This window comes from Branchiostoma lanceolatum, chromosome 9, assembly GCF_035083965.1.
Source record: "Branchiostoma lanceolatum isolate klBraLanc5 chromosome 9, klBraLanc5.hap2, whole genome shotgun sequence".
Taxonomy (NCBI): Eukaryota; Metazoa; Chordata; class Leptocardii; order Amphioxiformes; family Branchiostomatidae; genus Branchiostoma; species Branchiostoma lanceolatum.
The window spans coordinates 21072511-21090439 of record NC_089730.1 but is presented as its reverse complement, the minus strand read 5'-3'; the positions used below and the strand labels follow the sequence as shown (position 1 = coordinate 21090439).

The 17929-nt window shown below is 43.0% G+C and overlaps 2 protein-coding genes across 2 annotated transcripts; one reads left to right on the top strand and one right to left on the bottom strand.

The window, feature by feature from the left end:
- Positions 1–15: 15 nt before the first annotated feature.
- On the bottom strand, positions 16–9109 carry LOC136441696 (cap-specific mRNA (nucleoside-2'-O-)-methyltransferase 2-like). The gene is made up of 14 exons (XM_066438136.1): positions 9025–9109; positions 7901–8165; positions 7439–7554; positions 6486–6718; positions 5891–6011; positions 4676–4873; positions 4236–4356; positions 3573–3826; positions 2870–3037; positions 2207–2344; positions 1615–1719; positions 1296–1382; positions 744–862; positions 16–202 (listed from the first exon to the last, which is right to left on the bottom strand). Exons 2-14 carry the CDS (start codon positions 8154–8156, stop codon positions 31–33), a joined length of 2088 nt encoding a protein of 695 aa, XP_066294233.1. The 5' UTR covers positions 8157–8165; positions 9025–9109; the 3' UTR covers positions 16–30.
- A 31-nt stretch (positions 9110–9140) lies between these two features.
- LOC136441697 (N-terminal Xaa-Pro-Lys N-methyltransferase 1-like) lies at positions 9141–16583 on the top strand. The gene is made up of 5 exons (XM_066438137.1): positions 9141–9231; positions 10817–11018; positions 12378–12553; positions 14579–14693; positions 15060–16583. Exons 2-5 carry the CDS (start codon positions 10857–10859, stop codon positions 15288–15290), a joined length of 684 nt encoding a protein of 227 aa, XP_066294234.1. The 5' UTR covers positions 9141–9231; positions 10817–10856; the 3' UTR covers positions 15291–16583.
- Positions 16584–17929: the final 1346 nt, after the last annotated feature.

The following is a 17929-nucleotide window of genomic DNA, read 5'->3' as shown; positions in this document are numbered from 1 at the left end:
TGAATAAATAAATATCATTACAGTATCACATTACATCAGATCTATGGTATCAGGTTTCAGCATTTTTACCTTTAGAGCGAGTAGACAGAGCAGGATGAACTCCTCCTTGGAGTGATTCTCCTCCTGCCCGAACTCTCCTGTATCTGTTCTCAGGTCAGCAACAATCATGTCCACCCCTGTCATCTGCAACAACTTGGGTAACCTGAGCAAGGATAACACAACGATGCGTTGATGAAGGTTAGACATCCAGGTAGTAAGACAACAAAAATTTTGAAACAGTCAGACGTTTCAGACAGCATCCGCTGTCTGATGCACACAACGATGACTTAAAATCAAAAACATTTCCGAGCATTTCCAAACACAAACACAAATGCTTTTGACTCCAAACAACCTTCTTCAATCTGTAAACATCATAATCCTACTGTCATCTGTAACAAGTTGGGCAATCTGTTCAAAGTTTACACAAAAAAAGAGATATCTAGTGAGTGCATCCAACTAATAGTTTAGAAATCAACTCTAACAGGTGTCCAGAAAAAGGACCAGCATAATATACATAACACAGTGCAAAGTACCGAGGGAAATTCCTCTCTATAGACTGAATGAACAGTGAACCACAGCAACACATCTAGTCCTAACGACATTGCAAACACCTGTGCTCTCACCTGGAGTCCTGTAGCACACCTGTCCTGTCCTCATGTGAGGCAGGTAAGGCAGGTAAGGCATAACACACAGGTGACCCTTACCTGGAGTCCTGCAGCACACCTGTCCTGTCCCCAGGTGAGGCAGGTAAGACGTCTCCGTCAGGGTTCACCTCCTTCAGGGCTAGGAAGGTCTCCACAGGGTCACAGTCCACACTGAACATCTGACAGTACAGGGGAAACAAGCAAGAAAGTTAAGATGTATAATTTTATGTAACATGATTAGCACAAAAAGTCAAATTCATTAGCGATATCAATCATACATGACTTTTGCATCATTGTTTTACATAATTTTTTTTCTGCTCTCTTTCTTCCTTAAATGTAAGAGTAAGAAGCAGGTAGGACAACACACACTACCAAAAACAGTTTTCTTATTTCACTGAATCTTTCGACGAGCATATTATTCTGTACACAAGAATCCCTGCTTTCAGAAACTTTGAGAAGGTTTGGTTTGGTTTCAAATTGGTGGATTATAGTGTATAACAATATTACATCCAAAACAACCATCACAAAATTTTCATTCATCTTGAGCAATGTTTTTTCATTAGTTTATGAAAAATATAATTAGCTATCTGGGTCTTAAGACAACCCACCCACCTTTGGCTCCAGCCCTGCACTAAGATACGGCTTGAGCATCTTTAAGACACGGGTGTTGGTAAGGCACAGGACTTTGGGAAGCAGGGACTGAAAAAGAGAATATTAAGTCTCAGACCAAGTATATAAAGAAATTCAATAGGATTGTAACAGTCACTGAATAGCTACAGGAGAGACAAAAAAGGAGAGATAAAACAAGAGAAAAGAATACATCAATCTGATTTAATAACTTTGTGAGTTATCTACACTGTACCTTAAAACCCAACAAATGCTGCTAAGGAGTTTAAAAACTTCTTGGCACAAGTAAAATGTCTTAACTCACCTGAGACAGCTGTTGTCCCTTCAAGACCAGGAATGCTTCATCTTCACTGGACCCCATGTCTTCTTGCAACTTTCTCAAGAAGGCTCTATTCTCTTGGAGAAGAATCTGAAACCAACAAATTAAAGAATGGCATGTGAAGATGACTTTTCTCAGATTGATAAAGAAAGAATCCAACAGGATCTATTGGGCTATGAGCATGAAATAAAACCATTCAACATCTTTGGAAGAGCATCTATTCAGCATTCTATAATTCTTTGTGTACATGCACAGTCATTACATATGTTTGTTTGAAACTTTATTAATTCATGAGAAGCAATTAAAAGCTCATTGAGGTCATGAGAGAGGAGGTAAGGGTCACAAAAAAATATTATATATTTAAATAATAATCTACTTTTTAAAAAAACACAGATTATGCATTGTATAATTCATGATTGAAGCCCTGATAAATCCACAATTCTGGTCATTCAGATTACTGTAAAATGTATAAAATGTATTTGAATAATTGTTTGAGTTTTGAAATATCTTGAATCTATCTATTATAGTATTTATACAAAAATGAGTCATTCATTCACACAAAAAATGTGATCCTCACCTGTGCTTTGTCCAGAGCCTCGTTCCACTGGCCCAGAACATGGACATCACAGAAACGAGAGTTCCGCACCCTCCCCACCGCCCTCCCCACCACCGGGTACACAACGTCTTCTACTGCCTCTGGACTGGGCTCTGTCTCCTGGGGAGAGATGAAAGTAATTCAAAAAATCATAAATTATGCCTTTTTTCAATAATTGATTGTATCCTAAAAAAATCTGAATCCGGGCCCAACTCTGATATTTAAGCAGTCAGACAGTCTTTTGTCTTCAAAGAAAACATATGCAAAATAGATGTAACTATGTATAAATATAGGCAGTAGTAGTGGGCAACCTCAAGCCAACCGTACACACTCACACCACATCTTCAGAAAAGAGGCTGTAGTCGCGTATAGTTCCCATTTAGAACTTTATTTGAGCCCATGTATAAATATATATAATTAATCAATCAGAAAATGTTAATATCTAAATCTTGACCAATTGTAATCTTCAGTATCAACGATAGGGAATATGTCTACCTCTGAAGAAGATGAAGCTGTGCTGTAATAATCCATGGCCCCCTCCCCCCTCCTGTAGTATCTTCTGTGCCCATGGCAACTGTGCTCGGTATTGTCACTTGTAAAAACTACCCACACCTCAGTCAGTACTCCTTATAAAGTTAAACTTACCTCTATTGTGGCTATTGCTGTTCTCTCTGGAGCCAAGCTCCCCTGCCCCCCTCCCCCCTCCTGTAGAATCTTCTGTGCCCATGGCAACAGTGCCTGCTGTTGCCGCTCGTTGAAGCTCCCCTGCAACTTTTTCCTCAGGTCAGAGGTGAAGTTGGACCTCCCAGGCGCCTGTAAGGTGAAAGGTCAAAAATAATGTCTCTGGTCTTCTCCTTGCTCGTAAAATATTGCGTTTTGGTAGCCTCCTTCGCAGGCGTATGATCTTTGTGCTTATACATATCATGTCTGTGCTCATGCGGCAGCAGCTGGTTATACTACACTGGACATTACGCCTGTAAGGTGAAAAGAAAATCATGTCTCTGGTCTTCTCCCTGCTCGTTAAATATAGCTTTTTGGTAGACTCCTTCGCAGGCGTATGATCTTTGTGCTTATATATCATGTCTGTGCTCATGCGGCAGCAGCTGGTTATACTACACTGAAAAGCCTGTCACACCTAGTCTTTGCAAATCTGACTGCAAGGCATTCGTTAAAGCTATCTACTGCAAGGATGCTCCTACAATATTTGATGACAACGAGCTCCATTCTACGATATCTCAGTGTATATCCTGTCATGCTTCCTTTCGTGATGATCATTGTAGACGAAAAAACTAACTAAAGGCAAAAGATTGTTTTTTGTATGATACATTTTTGTATCATGTACCCATACCTCAGTGTATATCCTGTAGTCCTTTCTGATTGGTCGGAGCTGGTAGCGGTGCACGTACTCCTGAGCGCAGCATTCCCGCGCCTGGCGGATGTGTTCTGCCTCTTCTTCGCTCATCGCCTCGAACAGACGCAGGTTCTCCCGGATGGTCTCACACTGCAGTTCCGTGAACTGCCTGCAACAGGAGACCAGCTGGGAGGTGAAGGTTGCAGGGAGGGCGTTGCAGGGGAAAAGGTCGTTCTCGTGGCTGGCTGGTTCTGGGAAGGTCAAGGGTTAGAAAGTTACTCTAAGCTTATAATTACTAAAGACATGTATTTCACATCATCATTCAATTTAGATTTCATAACTTTCATGAGTATAGTGCCACATTGTCCTTGTTTCTAAATCTGTCCAAAGGCAAATAAGAATTCAAAGTTAGGTACAAAACTTCAAAAGCACCATGTGAACAAACGTTGTATTTCAATTGTATTATTATTGAATATCATCTTTGGTTATCATCTATTAGGAAGTACATTGACTTTAGAAATTTTCACAAAATGTCTGGAGTTTTTCCATTAATTTTTAGATAGTCTGCCCATCAACTAATTAAACGTTTTTCATGATATTTTCAAGTTTACCCATCTTCAATGTAACTAGCTGGGATTACATATGAATCTTCCTACTTACTGAAGTTGCTCATGAGTTTGTCCATGTGCCCAGCCAGTGCCTCCTGTCCCGAGTACCCCACACACACAACGTACACCTCCGAGTTCCCAGACTTACTGGTCGCTGGTTTGAACGCATTAACCTGTAGCAACATGGAACAGACTGTTTAGTGATTGTAATCTGAATCTTTGTACACAACCAAGTGATTTATTCTGTGAACATCTGTCACCTTCCTCAAAGCAATTCTGCTTTGCAGGTACAAGGCACGGCAGCAGCTGGTTACATAACACCAAACGACATGTCACTTCTAACCTTCGCATATCTGTCTGCAGTATAATGCATTGTTTAAAGCTGTCTCATGAGGATGCTTCTACGGTACTTGGTGGCAACGATTTCCACTCTACAACCGTTCTAGGAAAATATGAATTTTTGAACACATTGGCCTTATCAGCGAATCTTACCTCTGCAAACACACAGTTGAGCAGGTACATGAGGCAGGCTGAGGAGGGCTCCAGCATGGTAAACTTCTTCACCACGAGGGCGCCCCCCTCCCCCAGCAGGTGAAGGGCACTGACCACCTCACAGTAGTGCAGCTGGGAGACTAGACGCTCCTGTTCACCCGGGTTCTTCTGGCAGTCAATACTGCCGTCTGCTGTAACCTAGGCAACAGTAAACATAAACGTAAGTTGGCAATAAAGAGCAAATAATAAATTCTAACAGAAAAGTTATGTATCTTTTCCTTTGAATGGAAACACAGTGCATATATGGCCTCCTTCGGTCAACATTGACAATGGTAAAATACTGCTTGATATCTGTAAGCTGACTTAGTTCTGTTCTTAGTTCTGTGCTGTGCATCAGTCTGGCTTCTCCTGATTTAATCTGCTTGGACTGTGTGAACCTGCAGCTGGGTCAGTCACTTGTCTTCTCAGTGTCAATGTCAAGAGCCTTCAAAAAAGTTCAAATCCCTATTGCAGACGTCTATCACAGCTAATAGAGTAAAAATGCAGAAATGTTCGCGGGGATTTAATTTCGTGGTGGGTAGAAAATCAAAATGGAGTTCTCGTGAAGGTTTTTAGTTTGCGTTTGAAACAATAGTAGTGCTACAGTCACACAATGGAACAGCTTTTCATGGTGGCTTAAATTTGCGGTAAAGGGTTCACCGCATGAAAAAACGCTAACATAAAACCACCGCGAACATTTCTGCAGGTACCAGTCTACAAATGATGATTATACTGGGGGACGTTGGGTTGGAATCTGTTTGGACGTATCTTTTCAGGGTGGCGGAATTATGTACCCTCAGTGTGGCGTCTGTGTAGCACAGTGGCAGAGCATCCGGCTATGAACCAATAAGACCCAGGTTCAATACCCAGTGGAGTACCCAGACATGTCCGGACATGCACCCAGACGTTGTGCCCTTGGGAAAGGCACTTAACACACATTTCCCATGTCCTAAGCCCAGCAGTAGGGTTTGGGTTGGCGTTAGGAAGGGCATCCAGCCGTATAAACTCTTGCTACAAAAAAGGACTTGCACTTGATGAAGAGTTCTGGGGCTCCTCTATCCATGTGCAAGCACGTCTAACCCCCAGATGATGGGGAACAAAAGACGTTAAATTGGATAGAAGGCTGGTGGAATTATGTTTTGATAGATGTTAATAGCCTAGTACAAGGAGGCTTACCAGATGCACAGGCTGGATGTCTGCCACAAACGTCTTGAGATGCTGCAGGTTCTCTGCGCTCATGATGTCCCCCGTGTTGTCAGCTCCAAAGTGCCAGTTGGACAGGGTCCCGAAGATGAACCTGAGTTGAAATAAATCCACTTCTCCAGTTATTTCACGAGTAATGTAACGTTACCCATGAAAGTCCAAACGTCATTTGGCTTGTAACATTTTCAGTTCGTAACTAATACATCTCTATTCTTCCCAACAGGAATACTGACAGCAAATACTGATAATTAAAAACTATCTTTGAGCTGCTAGCTGGCAGTGGGCTTTCTGGATACACATGAAACAGAAAAAGCGAGTTACAGACTTTGTTAATTCATATCAACAACACAAACTTTGGCACTTCTAACTATTGAGCTGTTCCTATTGAGTTCTTTCCTGAGCTACAATGTACCTGTGCTTTCAAACTGCTTACCTGAAGCTAGGTTGCAAATTAAAGCTTGTGGCATCCTGACCTGTCACACACACACAATTGTGTACACAGAAACACACACACACACACATACACTCGCACACACACACACACACTCACTCACACACACACCCTGACCTGTCATCATCAATAGTGTGCTCCAGGTCGTTGCCCTCGTAGTAAGGGTTCAGCGAGTTCCCGACCCAGTTCCAGTCGCAGTCGACCCTCCAGTTGGCCAGGAAGTGGTTCAGGCTCGTGATGAACGCTCCGGGCGCCTCGCAAACGTGCACGCTGTTGAACATGCCGCTTTCCACCGCCGCCTCCGACACCAGAGGAAAGGTGGACACGATCTCGTGGAACTTGCACCAGGCCTGTGTACAGAGAATGAACATATAACCTAGTTCAAACATGCTATCTGGTTTATGGTACATGTACGTGGTCCCTGTCTTGCAAGCATCAGACATACCTAGATATAGGTGTCTAGTGGGGTCGTGTGGCGTAACGGCAGGATTTCCGACTCAGAACCAAGGGGTTCCGGGTTCAAATCCCCTGCTGCCACCGATCTTGTGCCTTTGGGAAAAAAGGTACTTAACACGATTTGCCCCACTACGCCCTAGTGTAAAAATCGGGTACATTATGTGTGTGGGTCACGACATCAGCAATAGCTGCCTGTGTCCCACGTGTATTGCACTGTTGCAATTCCAATAAATCCAAATAGGTGTCTAGCTATAAGCCCTTGCTCCCCTCTGTTATAGGTTCCTCCATGTTGTGCGGTCCGTAGAGACTCTGGTACCTTTGAGTTAAGTCCTGTGTCTTTCACAATCTGGTCTTAAGGTTAGAAATGCATGCAGTAAATGTTTGGGAAGAGTCAAATTGTTTGAGCTCTAAGGCAGATGGCTAATACATAAATATAAAGCAGGTAAAGATCTATTAGACTTTGTTACAAGACAGTTGATATTTTGATTCTTAAGAACCTTATCATTCAACCCGACAAGGTTATTCATGGAACACGTCAAAGTATGGCCCGAAGCAAAACAACTGGGAAGACGCTACATGAAAAAACAATTAGTTTGTATGAACACATAACTAACCTGGGTGCAGAGTTGTGGGTGGATTGTCTGTTTCAGATGAGAGATGACTTTCCCGGCGCGGTTTGTCTGGTTTGTGTGTTCGTGCCAGCTCCTGATTTCTTTATCACTCAGGAGACCTGAAGAACAAGAAACAAATTTTAGCATAAACGCTTAACAACAAACAACAAACAGCAAAAGGGTATATCGAAGTAAGAGTAAAATGTCAAAGGTCAAGGCCCTTGAGACATAAACGAAACACGTTTGGACACTGTGATGCTTCTTGGTAGTCCTTCGCAAAACGAAGATGACTGTCAGTGTGTTGCTCATTCACGGGGGATGTGCCCCAAGATGATGCAAACCAAGACAATATGGTCAAGATGAGAACTGTTGTTAGCCAGGGGCCTTCACCTTTGACCTTGTGCATGCGTACATGGTGAATGAGCTTATTCCATACAAAACAAAACCAGATAAGGAAACACTGACCTTTGACCCTGTTGAGTTCCTCTTTCATCTCCGAGAGTTCGGGAAACGGCTCATTCTGATTGGTGAAGAAAACCTCGGCAGGCGGAAGACGCCACGGGTCGTCCGCGGGCTTCACGAAGGAGAACTTCTTGCTGAAGAGGCTCTCTGTCTCGTCCCAGACGTCTTGGGTGAAGTGCTGTCTCTGCGGGCGGGGCTGGCCACCGTGTTGCTTGGGATACGGTTGTCGTGGAGACGGGTGTGGCCTCTTGTGAGACATCTCAGTTTCCTGTGGAAATATTGGCAATCATCATCATCAGCAGCAGCAGCAGCAGCAGCAAAAAGTTTAATAGCCTTTTCGAGGCCATGAAAGTTGGTGGGTTGTTATCTACTGTGTCTAGGGCATGGTATTGAAAGATAGAGCCCAACCCTCTCCTTCCACATGAGATGGGTGTGGCCTCTTGTGGGACATCTCGGTTTCCTGTGGGGATATCAGCAATATGTTGAAGGAGCCAGCGGCTGCAATATTACCCTGGACAGCCAGAGATACCTGCAGGGACTTGCCCCCCAAAAGGAGTTGAATAGCCCAAAGCAGGGCAATGCAACTCCCTTGGCTATTTAACTGTCGGCCAGATGGTGTCGCTTTCCGGCGGCCCTGCAGGTATCTCTGGCTGTCCAGGGTAGTGGTTGCATCAACATCATACCAACTTTAAATACAGGCCACAGAGGTCGTGGTAGACCAGGTTAATCCTTGGTGGAGTGTGTCAGGAAGGACATCAAATGACATCAAAAATACCTTTAGGATACCTTTAGGACGTCTCGGTGTAGAAGGCAACTTCTTGCTTGTGTTGGCAAATACACATATTTACAAAATGTACAATATGAATGACTTATCATTTCTGTTCCCTTTATTCAGGGTAGAAAGGCTCAGTAACTTGCACTGCATTAACATATAGTGGTGCCTTGGACATAACGTTACAATTTTATACATAGTGGGAGTAAACAACAACATTTCTAACGCATAGCAAGGTACTCACGTTACCGTTACCTGACTAAACAAAAAACAGCGATTATGGATACAAAAAACAACACGCAGTCTCAGATATACATTTCCCTATTATGTAATAATAACAACATAATATCCGTACCTTTCAAGCCGCCTTTGGTACGTAGAAATCGCAACGGAACCAACAAGAAGAAGTTTCACTTTCACTGTTTACCCGCCATTTTAGTGACCTCTGACCTAACGAACTTTCACCTCCATCTCGAACTCAGGGCACTCTGGTCAATCACAACCTGGGAACGACACTACTACTGACAGTACGGAGAGTCGGGAACGATTACAAACGTTCACGGTGAGTTTTGAGCTTAGAAATGTCGTTTTAGCTTTCTGTTGGTGAACATTTCCCTTAACGAATATGTTCAGCTTGTTCATTCTCGTAGTTTTCGCACGTTTGATGAGAAAAAGAAGGTTTGGCTCGAGCTGAGATTGGAGATTGTCGGAGGGGGAGGGGGGCGGCGGTGCCATGTGCCTGAACAGCTGTTCTATCACGTTACGTGCTGCTGCAGTTAGACTAGTACAGCCAGTCTAATCATGATTGCAGGAATTCAGGAACTTTGTAGTTTCCATATCGTAAGGTCTAGATATTATGCAGATATTTCTTAAGCAGGAAATTCATAAAAGGTACCCTGTGTTTGTGTCTACAAATCATTTTTAGTCCTGAACTGCATGTTGTTATAAATAACTATGTTCTCCAAATTTGGCTCGTGCTGCCTGAGCCTTAGGGAGCTATTTCAGTGGCCAGTCCCTCCGGGGCTCCCCAAACTACAGGTATTGTCAGGAAGGGAACACTTTATACTAGTGCTCCTTTTTAATAAAACCTGGGGGGTGCAAGTTTTGGACTAGAGTTGTTTAATGTGTAATGCTGGTATGTTATTTATAATCATGCTGGTCTATGCTAACATGAAGTGTAACTGTAAGTTCATAGGCAACAAGTTGCATGTCATACAATAAGCTAGTTTGGGGTTGCTACTACGCATGTGCAGTGTCAAAGGTGAAGGCCCCCGGCTTGTAAACAGTGCCCGCCTCGACATTATCTCAATTTGCATAACAACGCCCAGACGGGTCTTGTTTCCGTCGCGGGGGCCTTCCCCTTTGACACTGCACATGCGTAGTAGCAACTCCGAACTAGCCTATAAGCCCATTCGCGGTTGCGACCATGCATGTGCAGTGTCAAAGGTGAAGGCCCCCGAGACATGAACAAAACCCGTCGGGGCGTTGTTATGCAAATCTAAACAATGTCGAGACGAGCACTGTTTACAAACCAGGGCCTTCACCTTTGACACTGCACATGCGTAATCGGATCCGGGAATGGGCTTATTCAGCCAGGTGGCTGTCAGTATAGGACGTCCATGTGTTCTAGTATATTATAGACTTTCTACAGTTTTTGTCTTGTACATCATGATCATGCATATGCATAGTTGACATTCTTCTTCCGTCTTAGTTAGTTAGAGAGATTTTTGCTGTAAGCCTCCATTCATTCATTCCTTCATTCATTCATTCATTCATTCCTTCCTTCATTCATTCATTCATTCATTCCATCTCCAGATCTAGACCCCTCCTGCTGTAACTCTCCCCTGGGCTTTAGATGTCCTCCATGGATAACTATCCAGACACTCAGTTCTACAGAGACGCGGAGATCTACTGAAAAGAGATCAATCGCTCATCCATTGTCCATTCATTCCTTCATTCGTTACATTTCCAGATCTAGACCCCTCCTGCTGTAACTCTCCCCTGTGCTTTAGATGTCCTCCATGGATCACCACCCGGACATGCAGTTCTAGTTCTACAGTTTTTGCCATCATGTTTAGTCTTGACATTTCTTCTCTCATAGTAATCTTCCATCCATCCATTCATTCATTCCTTCATTCCATCTGCAGATCTAGACCCCCCCAACTCTAACCCCCCTGTGGACTTTAGATGTCCTCCATGGATAACTATCCGGACACCCAGTTCTATGGAGATGCGGAGAGCTACTGGAAAGAGATTCCCGCGACGGTCGACGGAATGCTAGGGGGGTACTCCAAGGTGGACAAGGTCGACATTAAGGGCTCCAAGAAGTTCCTTCAAGAATTCATCTCAGTAAGGAGCTTTCTAAGAAACTATTGCAATTTATTTATCTATCTAATCTTTAAAACATGTAACCTTTAAAAATAGACCGGATTTCCAAGGGGGCCCAGAATTTACAGAACAGTAGAAAACACTGATAAGAATGAACAGACAATGACCAGGCTCAAACTTTCCTTTTGTTATGTATCGTTTTAGACAATGTATACATAAGGATTGTACTATAGGATTATAGATTTATTAGGGCTTAAATCATGTAATCTGTATTCTTGTGAAGCAGGGGTTCATCTAAATCAGGAAAGAGGGGCACTGCGCCCTCTTGTTTCAGCCCAACACCCCCTTGTGGAATTCAGATTTTAGCTTAATATCCAGCATACAGACTTCCCTCAGCGATCGATTCTTCCATAAATACATAGAATTCGCTCCCTTGCCTGTGTGTACTCCCTCTTGTTTAATTTTTCTAGAAAAATCCCTGCTTGTTTTTTTCATCTGACCCTCCTCCCATATGAACTCAATGGAACAAAGCCAATTATTAGGAGATTAGGAACTTCTGACATGATGTAATTGTTGCATGGTGTAATTTCCTTTGATTTTGAACTCCAGGGCCCAAATGCAAAGACAAAAACCTGTCGGCAGTGGACTGTGGGGCGGGAATCGGCATAGAAAGCAAAATAATCATGAACACTGATATAGAGGAATTTGTAGCTTCACTGTTGCATCTCAGCAATTTCCCTTGATTTCGAACTCCAGGGCCCGAATGCGAAGACGAAAACCCGCCGCGCGGTGGACTGTGGGGCGGGAATCGGTATAGAAAACAACATAATCATGAACAGAAATCTGTAGCTTCACTGTTGCTGCAGTGTTGCAACTCAGCCATTTCCCTTGATTTTGAACTTCAGGGCCCGAATGCGAAGACAAAAACCTGCCGTGCGGTGGACTGTGGGGCAGGAATCGGCATAGAAAACAGAATAATCATGAACAGAAATAGAGGAATTTGTAGCTTCACTGTTGCTGCAGTGTTGCATCTCAGCAATTTCCCTTGATTTTGAACTCCAGGGCCCGAATGCGAAGACGAAAACCTGCCGTGTGGTGGACTGTGGGGCGGGAATGGGCATAGAAAACAAAATAATCATGAACAGAAATAGAGGAATTTGTATTTTGTTAAGTCTTCTTGAATTTCAGATTTTAAGACTCTTATAAGAAAGAGAAAAGAGAAGAGTAAAGAGAAAAATCAAGGGTCATTGTGTTTTTTCAAACATTGAGATGATATATTTATCTAGACTTGTGCAGATGTTGATCATCCCATCCATCCATCAGTGCAGTAGCTTTGAACACTGTTGCATCTAACTTAAGGCCTTTTTCTTTGATTTTTAGGGTCCTAACGCAAAGACGAAAACGCGCCGCGCGGTGGACTGCGGTGCGGGGATCGGGCGCGTGTCCCACGGCCTACTCTGCCCTCTCTTCAGCAGGGTGGACCTGGTGGAGGTCTGCCAGAAGTTCCTCGACCAGGCCAAGACTGACCTCGGCTCCAGCGCCAAGAAAGTAGACAGGTAAGCAGTGTTTGTAGGTTGATGGTTTGAACCCCAACCTGTAAGAAGTTCCTTGACCAGGCCAAGACGTACCTCGGCTCAAGCGCCAAGAAAGTAGACAGGTAAGCAGTGTTTGTAGGTTGATGGTTTGAACCCCAACCTGTAAGAAGTTCCTCGACCAGGCCAAGACTTACCTCGGCTCAAGCGCCAAGAAAGTAGACAGGTAAGCAGTGTTTGTAGGTTGATGGTTTGAACCCCAACCTGTAAGAAGTTCCTCGACCAGGCCAAGACTTACCTCGGCTCAAGCGCCAAGAAAGTGGACAGGTAAGCAGTGTTTGTAGGTTGATGGTTTGAACCCCAACCTGTAAGAAGTTCCTCGACCAGGCCAAGACTTACCTCGGCTCAAGCGCCAAGAAAGTGGACAGGTAAGCAGTGTTTGTAGGTTGATGGTTTGAACCCCAACCTGTAAGAAGTTCCTCGACCAGGCCAAGACTTACCTTGGCTCAAGTGCCAAGAAAGTAGACAGGTAAGCAGTGTTTGTACGTTGATGGTTTGAACCCCAACCTGTAAGAAGTTCCTAGACCAGGCCAAGACTTACCTTGGCTCAAGTGCCAAGAAAGTAGACAGGTAAGCAGTGTTTGTACGTTGATGGTTTGAACCCCAACCTGTAAGAAGTTCCTCGACCAGGCCAAGACTTACCTTGGCTCAAGTGCCAAGAAAGTAGACAGGTAAGCAGTGTTTGTACGTTGATGGTTTGAACCCCAACCTGTAAGAAGTTCCTAGACCAGGCCAAGACTTACCTCGGCTCAAGCGCCAAGAAAGTGGACAGGTAAGCAGTGTTTGTAGGTTGATGGTTTGAACCCCAACCTGTAAGAAGTTCCTCGACCAGGCCAAGACTTACCTTGGCTCAAGTGCCAAGAAAGTAGACAGGTAAGCAGTGTTTGTACGTTGATGGTTTGAACCCCAACCTGTAAGAAGTTCCTAGACCAGGCCAAGACTTACCTTGGCTCAAGTGCCAAGAAAGTAGACAGGTAAGCAGTGTTTGTACGTTGATGGTTTGAACCCCAACCTGTAAGAAGTTCCTCGACCAGGCCAAGACTTACCTTGGCTCAAGTGCCAAGAAAGTAGACAGGTAAGCAGTGTTTGTAGGTTGATGGTTTGAACCCCAACCTGTAAGAAGTTCCTCGACCAGGCCAAGACTTACCTTGGCTCAAGTGCCAAGAAAGTAGACAGGTAAGCAGTGTTTGTAGGTTGATGGTTTGAACCCCAACCTGTAAGAAGTTCCTCGACCAGGCCAAGACTTACCTTGGCTCAAGTGCCAAGAAAGTAGACAGGTAAGTAGTGTGTTATCAGGTTTTTGAGAACGGTAGTAGTACTGGACGCTACCATAGTCCCCGACACTCAGGCATGAGGACGGGACTAGGTAATGGTAAAGGTTGATGGTTTGAATCCCAGTGGAGGTGTGTCAGAAGTTCCTCGACCAGGCCAAGACTTACCTCAGCCCAAGTGGACAGGTAATTAGTAATGTACATCCTTCAAGGTTTTGGATTTGTAGGTAGAGGGTTTGAATCTCGACTGGGGTCTGCCAGAAGTCTCTGGACCAGGCCAAGACTTACCTCAGCTCCAGTGCCAAGAAAGTAGACAGGTCAGCAGTGTGCGGTAAAGTTTTTTAAACAGTAGGTGGGTTGATAGATTAAGTGCCAACTGAGATGTGTCAGAGGTTCCTGGACCAAGCCAAGACTTACCTCGGCTCCAGTGCTAAGGAAGTTTACAGGTAAGAAGTGTCTTGTGAGGTTGTTGAAACTGTAGGTTGATGGTTCAGACACCGACTGATCAAGGTGTATTAGAAGGTTTGAAACTGAGGTGAAACAGATTTCTTTTGTCCACATGCAGGTATATTCTTATTCCAGGTTGGCAATCAAATGTTTGGTCCTGAATTAACCTTCTCCCTGCTGCCTAACCCTATAACAAATACAAATTTGTGTTGCCAAACATCTACTAGTAGTTAGCAGGCTGAAACTTAAAACATTTCCATGTCCATCGCAGGTATATCTGCTGCGGCCTGCAGGACTTCACCCCTGACCCCGGCAGGTACGACGTCATATGGGTTCAGTGGGTCCTGGGCCACCTCACACACAAGGACCTGGTGGCCTTCTTCCAGGTAGGTTCATTCCAGCCCCGGCTAAGTTCAGGGAGTGTGCGCATTACTACTTCCTGGGCATGTGACCCAAATAAAGGGAGTTGGACCCCATTGTGCTCTATGGATTTAAATAACAACATCTGTCTTCTCTGTCACGATCATTGGAAGAGTACATGTGGCTCTTCAGTGACCTTAACTGGATCAATATCCATTTCATTTTATTTTTGGTCATTTCTATGCAGGATTGCACAGCTCAGTGCTTATAACAGTGGGGCCTTGCATCAAAGATAAATGATTAAAACAAGTAGTAAACGTACAAACAAACAAAAAAAATTAACATATCGGGCTCTGGTGAAAAATTATCACTTTCTTTCTTTCCCTTTCCAGCGTTGTCGGGCGGGGCTTGCGGAGAACGGCATCGTGGTCGTCAAGGAGAACGTGGCTGACGACAGCTGCTCGGACGGGGTGATCTTCGACCAATCAGACAGCAGCGTGACGCGGTCGCACCGGTACCTGAAACAGATCATTGAGGAGAGCGGGATGAGGATAGTGAAGGAGGAGGCTCAGAAGGACCTGCCTAAGGAGTTATTTAAAGTGCAGATGATGGTCTTGCAGTGATCTTACTCTCACTTTTATAGAATCTTATATACAAGGAGGAATCTCAGATGGACTCTAAAAGTTTAAATGATAGTCCAGTGTAAAATGGTGGCACTTAATGACCACCAAAAGGTACAAGAGAGAGTGAAAGCATATTTGATCAAAAACGCAGCCATTTTAAGTTGCAGTGAATTGTACAGTATGTAGTTTTTTTCAACTCTTTGGGAACTTACAATAGTGTACTCAATTTTTTTTCAATTTTTTTTTCAAGAATCATCAAGACATCTTTGAGAAGAAAGACTTTCCCAGGGAACTGTTCAAAGTGCAGATGATGGTCCTACAGTGATTTTACTTTCACTTTTACATGTACAGCATCTTACTAGGAGGACACAAACTGAAGCTTAAGGAACTTTCCTAAAGACGTATTTATTCTTAAGATGATGATCTTGCATTGCTCCACATATTTTCATAAGAATTATCAGAAGATCTTCAAGAAAAAGTGAGTGATGGTCCTGCAGTGAGATTTTTCAAGAATCATCAAGACATCTTTAAGACAAAACAGACTTTCCTATATAATTATTTAAAGTGCAGAAGATTGTCTTGCAGTGATATTACTTTCACTTTTACAGCATCTTGCTAGGTTCAAGGAGGGGACTTTCTACCTTTAGACAGAAGGACTTTCTACTTTTAATCACATGACAGTGATCTATAACATCGTTTTACTCAAAAGTCAAATAACATTGTAATGCAGCTACTTGTGATATTGTGATAGAAGAAGAGATAATCTGAACGTAAATTTACAATAAAGAGTATTTTTGGACAGCCCGTTCTATTAAACGGGGCACATATTAGTACCTTAGATAACCTCAGCAGCAAAGAAGTGAAGTATAGAATGCCTTTTTTTTTTTAAATATCAAGAATGTTATAGATTTGTTCAGTAGTACACAAGATTGCGCTGAAATTTGTGGTGCCAGAATTTCATAATGTGCAATCCGATTCTACTGTTATATAATTATATTCAATTCAGTTTTATTGAATAATGAAAATCATGATCATGAAAATCCTGTACCTCCTGCCAGTCATTAGAGGTGTACAACTCGATGATGGTTGTTGCTTTGAGTTCAGTGTGTTAACGTTGTCTGTTTGAGCTCCGTTTATTGTATTCTTTGTGTCTTAACCTGTTTTAGTTAAACATGTGATACAAGCCAACCAAAATACGCATGCATATTGTTTGAAACTTAGCAGAATAATCCATTTTTTTGTCTAATAAAGCATCTTGCTCTGCAACAAAAATAGTTATATATTTCACCTGAATATGCTTCACTGCTTCACTCTTCGTTCCCTATCCCTTAATCCATTCACGTGTCGTCCGGTTTCTAACTGCCAGTTTGTAGCGTCACAATGAATTTTGAGTGTGCAAATCATACCAAAGGCTCTATAGGCCTGGACAAGTTGGCCACGCAACATCTTGCTTTGCTTCAAAAGTAATTCTATTTTCATCTAAGTATGGTTCACTTTTTGCCGGGTCTCAGATGTCCTTCCTTCTGTCCACCCTTCCTTTTCGTCCGAGCTGCAGACAGGCTGAGCCTCGCCAGAGGGCGTTGCAAGGCCAGACGATCGCATTTCGCCATATTGCTATTGAATGGCTGACTATAGTTGGTAAATGTGTATGCACAGACTACTGATAAACCGATTCCTATTGGCAATCTAAACGACATCCGAGAAGGTTTGATTTTTACTTCGACTGATGAAATACATAAGACAATAGTGTGGCCATTAGCTTTTATGCAGAAAAGGATAGGGCGGCAAAAATTGTGACGGTTTTCATGTAAGATATTCATAGAAGAACTTAAGAAGAACTTTATTGCGCGACTATTGTAGCAGGTACAAAGTATGGCAACAACAGTAAACATAGAACAAGACATAAGTATGGAATAAAACTATTCACTACAACAAAATGACTATCTTAGGTTTTACATTATACAAGTTGGGCTAATTTTGAGTATCATTATTCTTTTTTCTAATAACAAAGCAATCTTTTATATATTTGCCTATTTTAACACTGTATGAGCTGTTGCATTTAAATATATAGTCAAATCTATCTGTGGCATTGATATGTGACGATCGATGGGGGTATCGAGGGCAGGGCGTAACGAAGCCTATACAAGTCATTACACGAACAGCCACCATTTCATCCTCACCATTATCTAATGGTTGCGTGGCCAGCTTTTTTTAAAAGCATTTCTTGTTACAACAGTCTTTGTTTCCTATCCATTCACGTACTGTTGTCATCAGGTCTCTAAGTGCCGTTTATAGCGTCACAATGACTTAGAATAGGTATGAATAATTTTGAGTATGCGAATCACATTGAAGCCTTCAAATGCTCAATCGGCCTGGAAAAGTTGGCCACGCCCCTCTTAGATGCGTTTATTGAATAAAGACCTCTATTGCACACACATGCCCCTGGGTTCAGTACAGGTCACAACAGAAAACATCACAGTTTGCAGATACACTGTACATACATATAATATACAATGATAAGTTAGCACTAGTCTAATGATTACGTTAATTTGGCCTCTTCTCGCTTCTTCTTCTTTTATGACGAACCCTGTAAGCCTGGGCAGCAGAAAAACATTGTTTCTGTTGAGTTCTGATTGTCT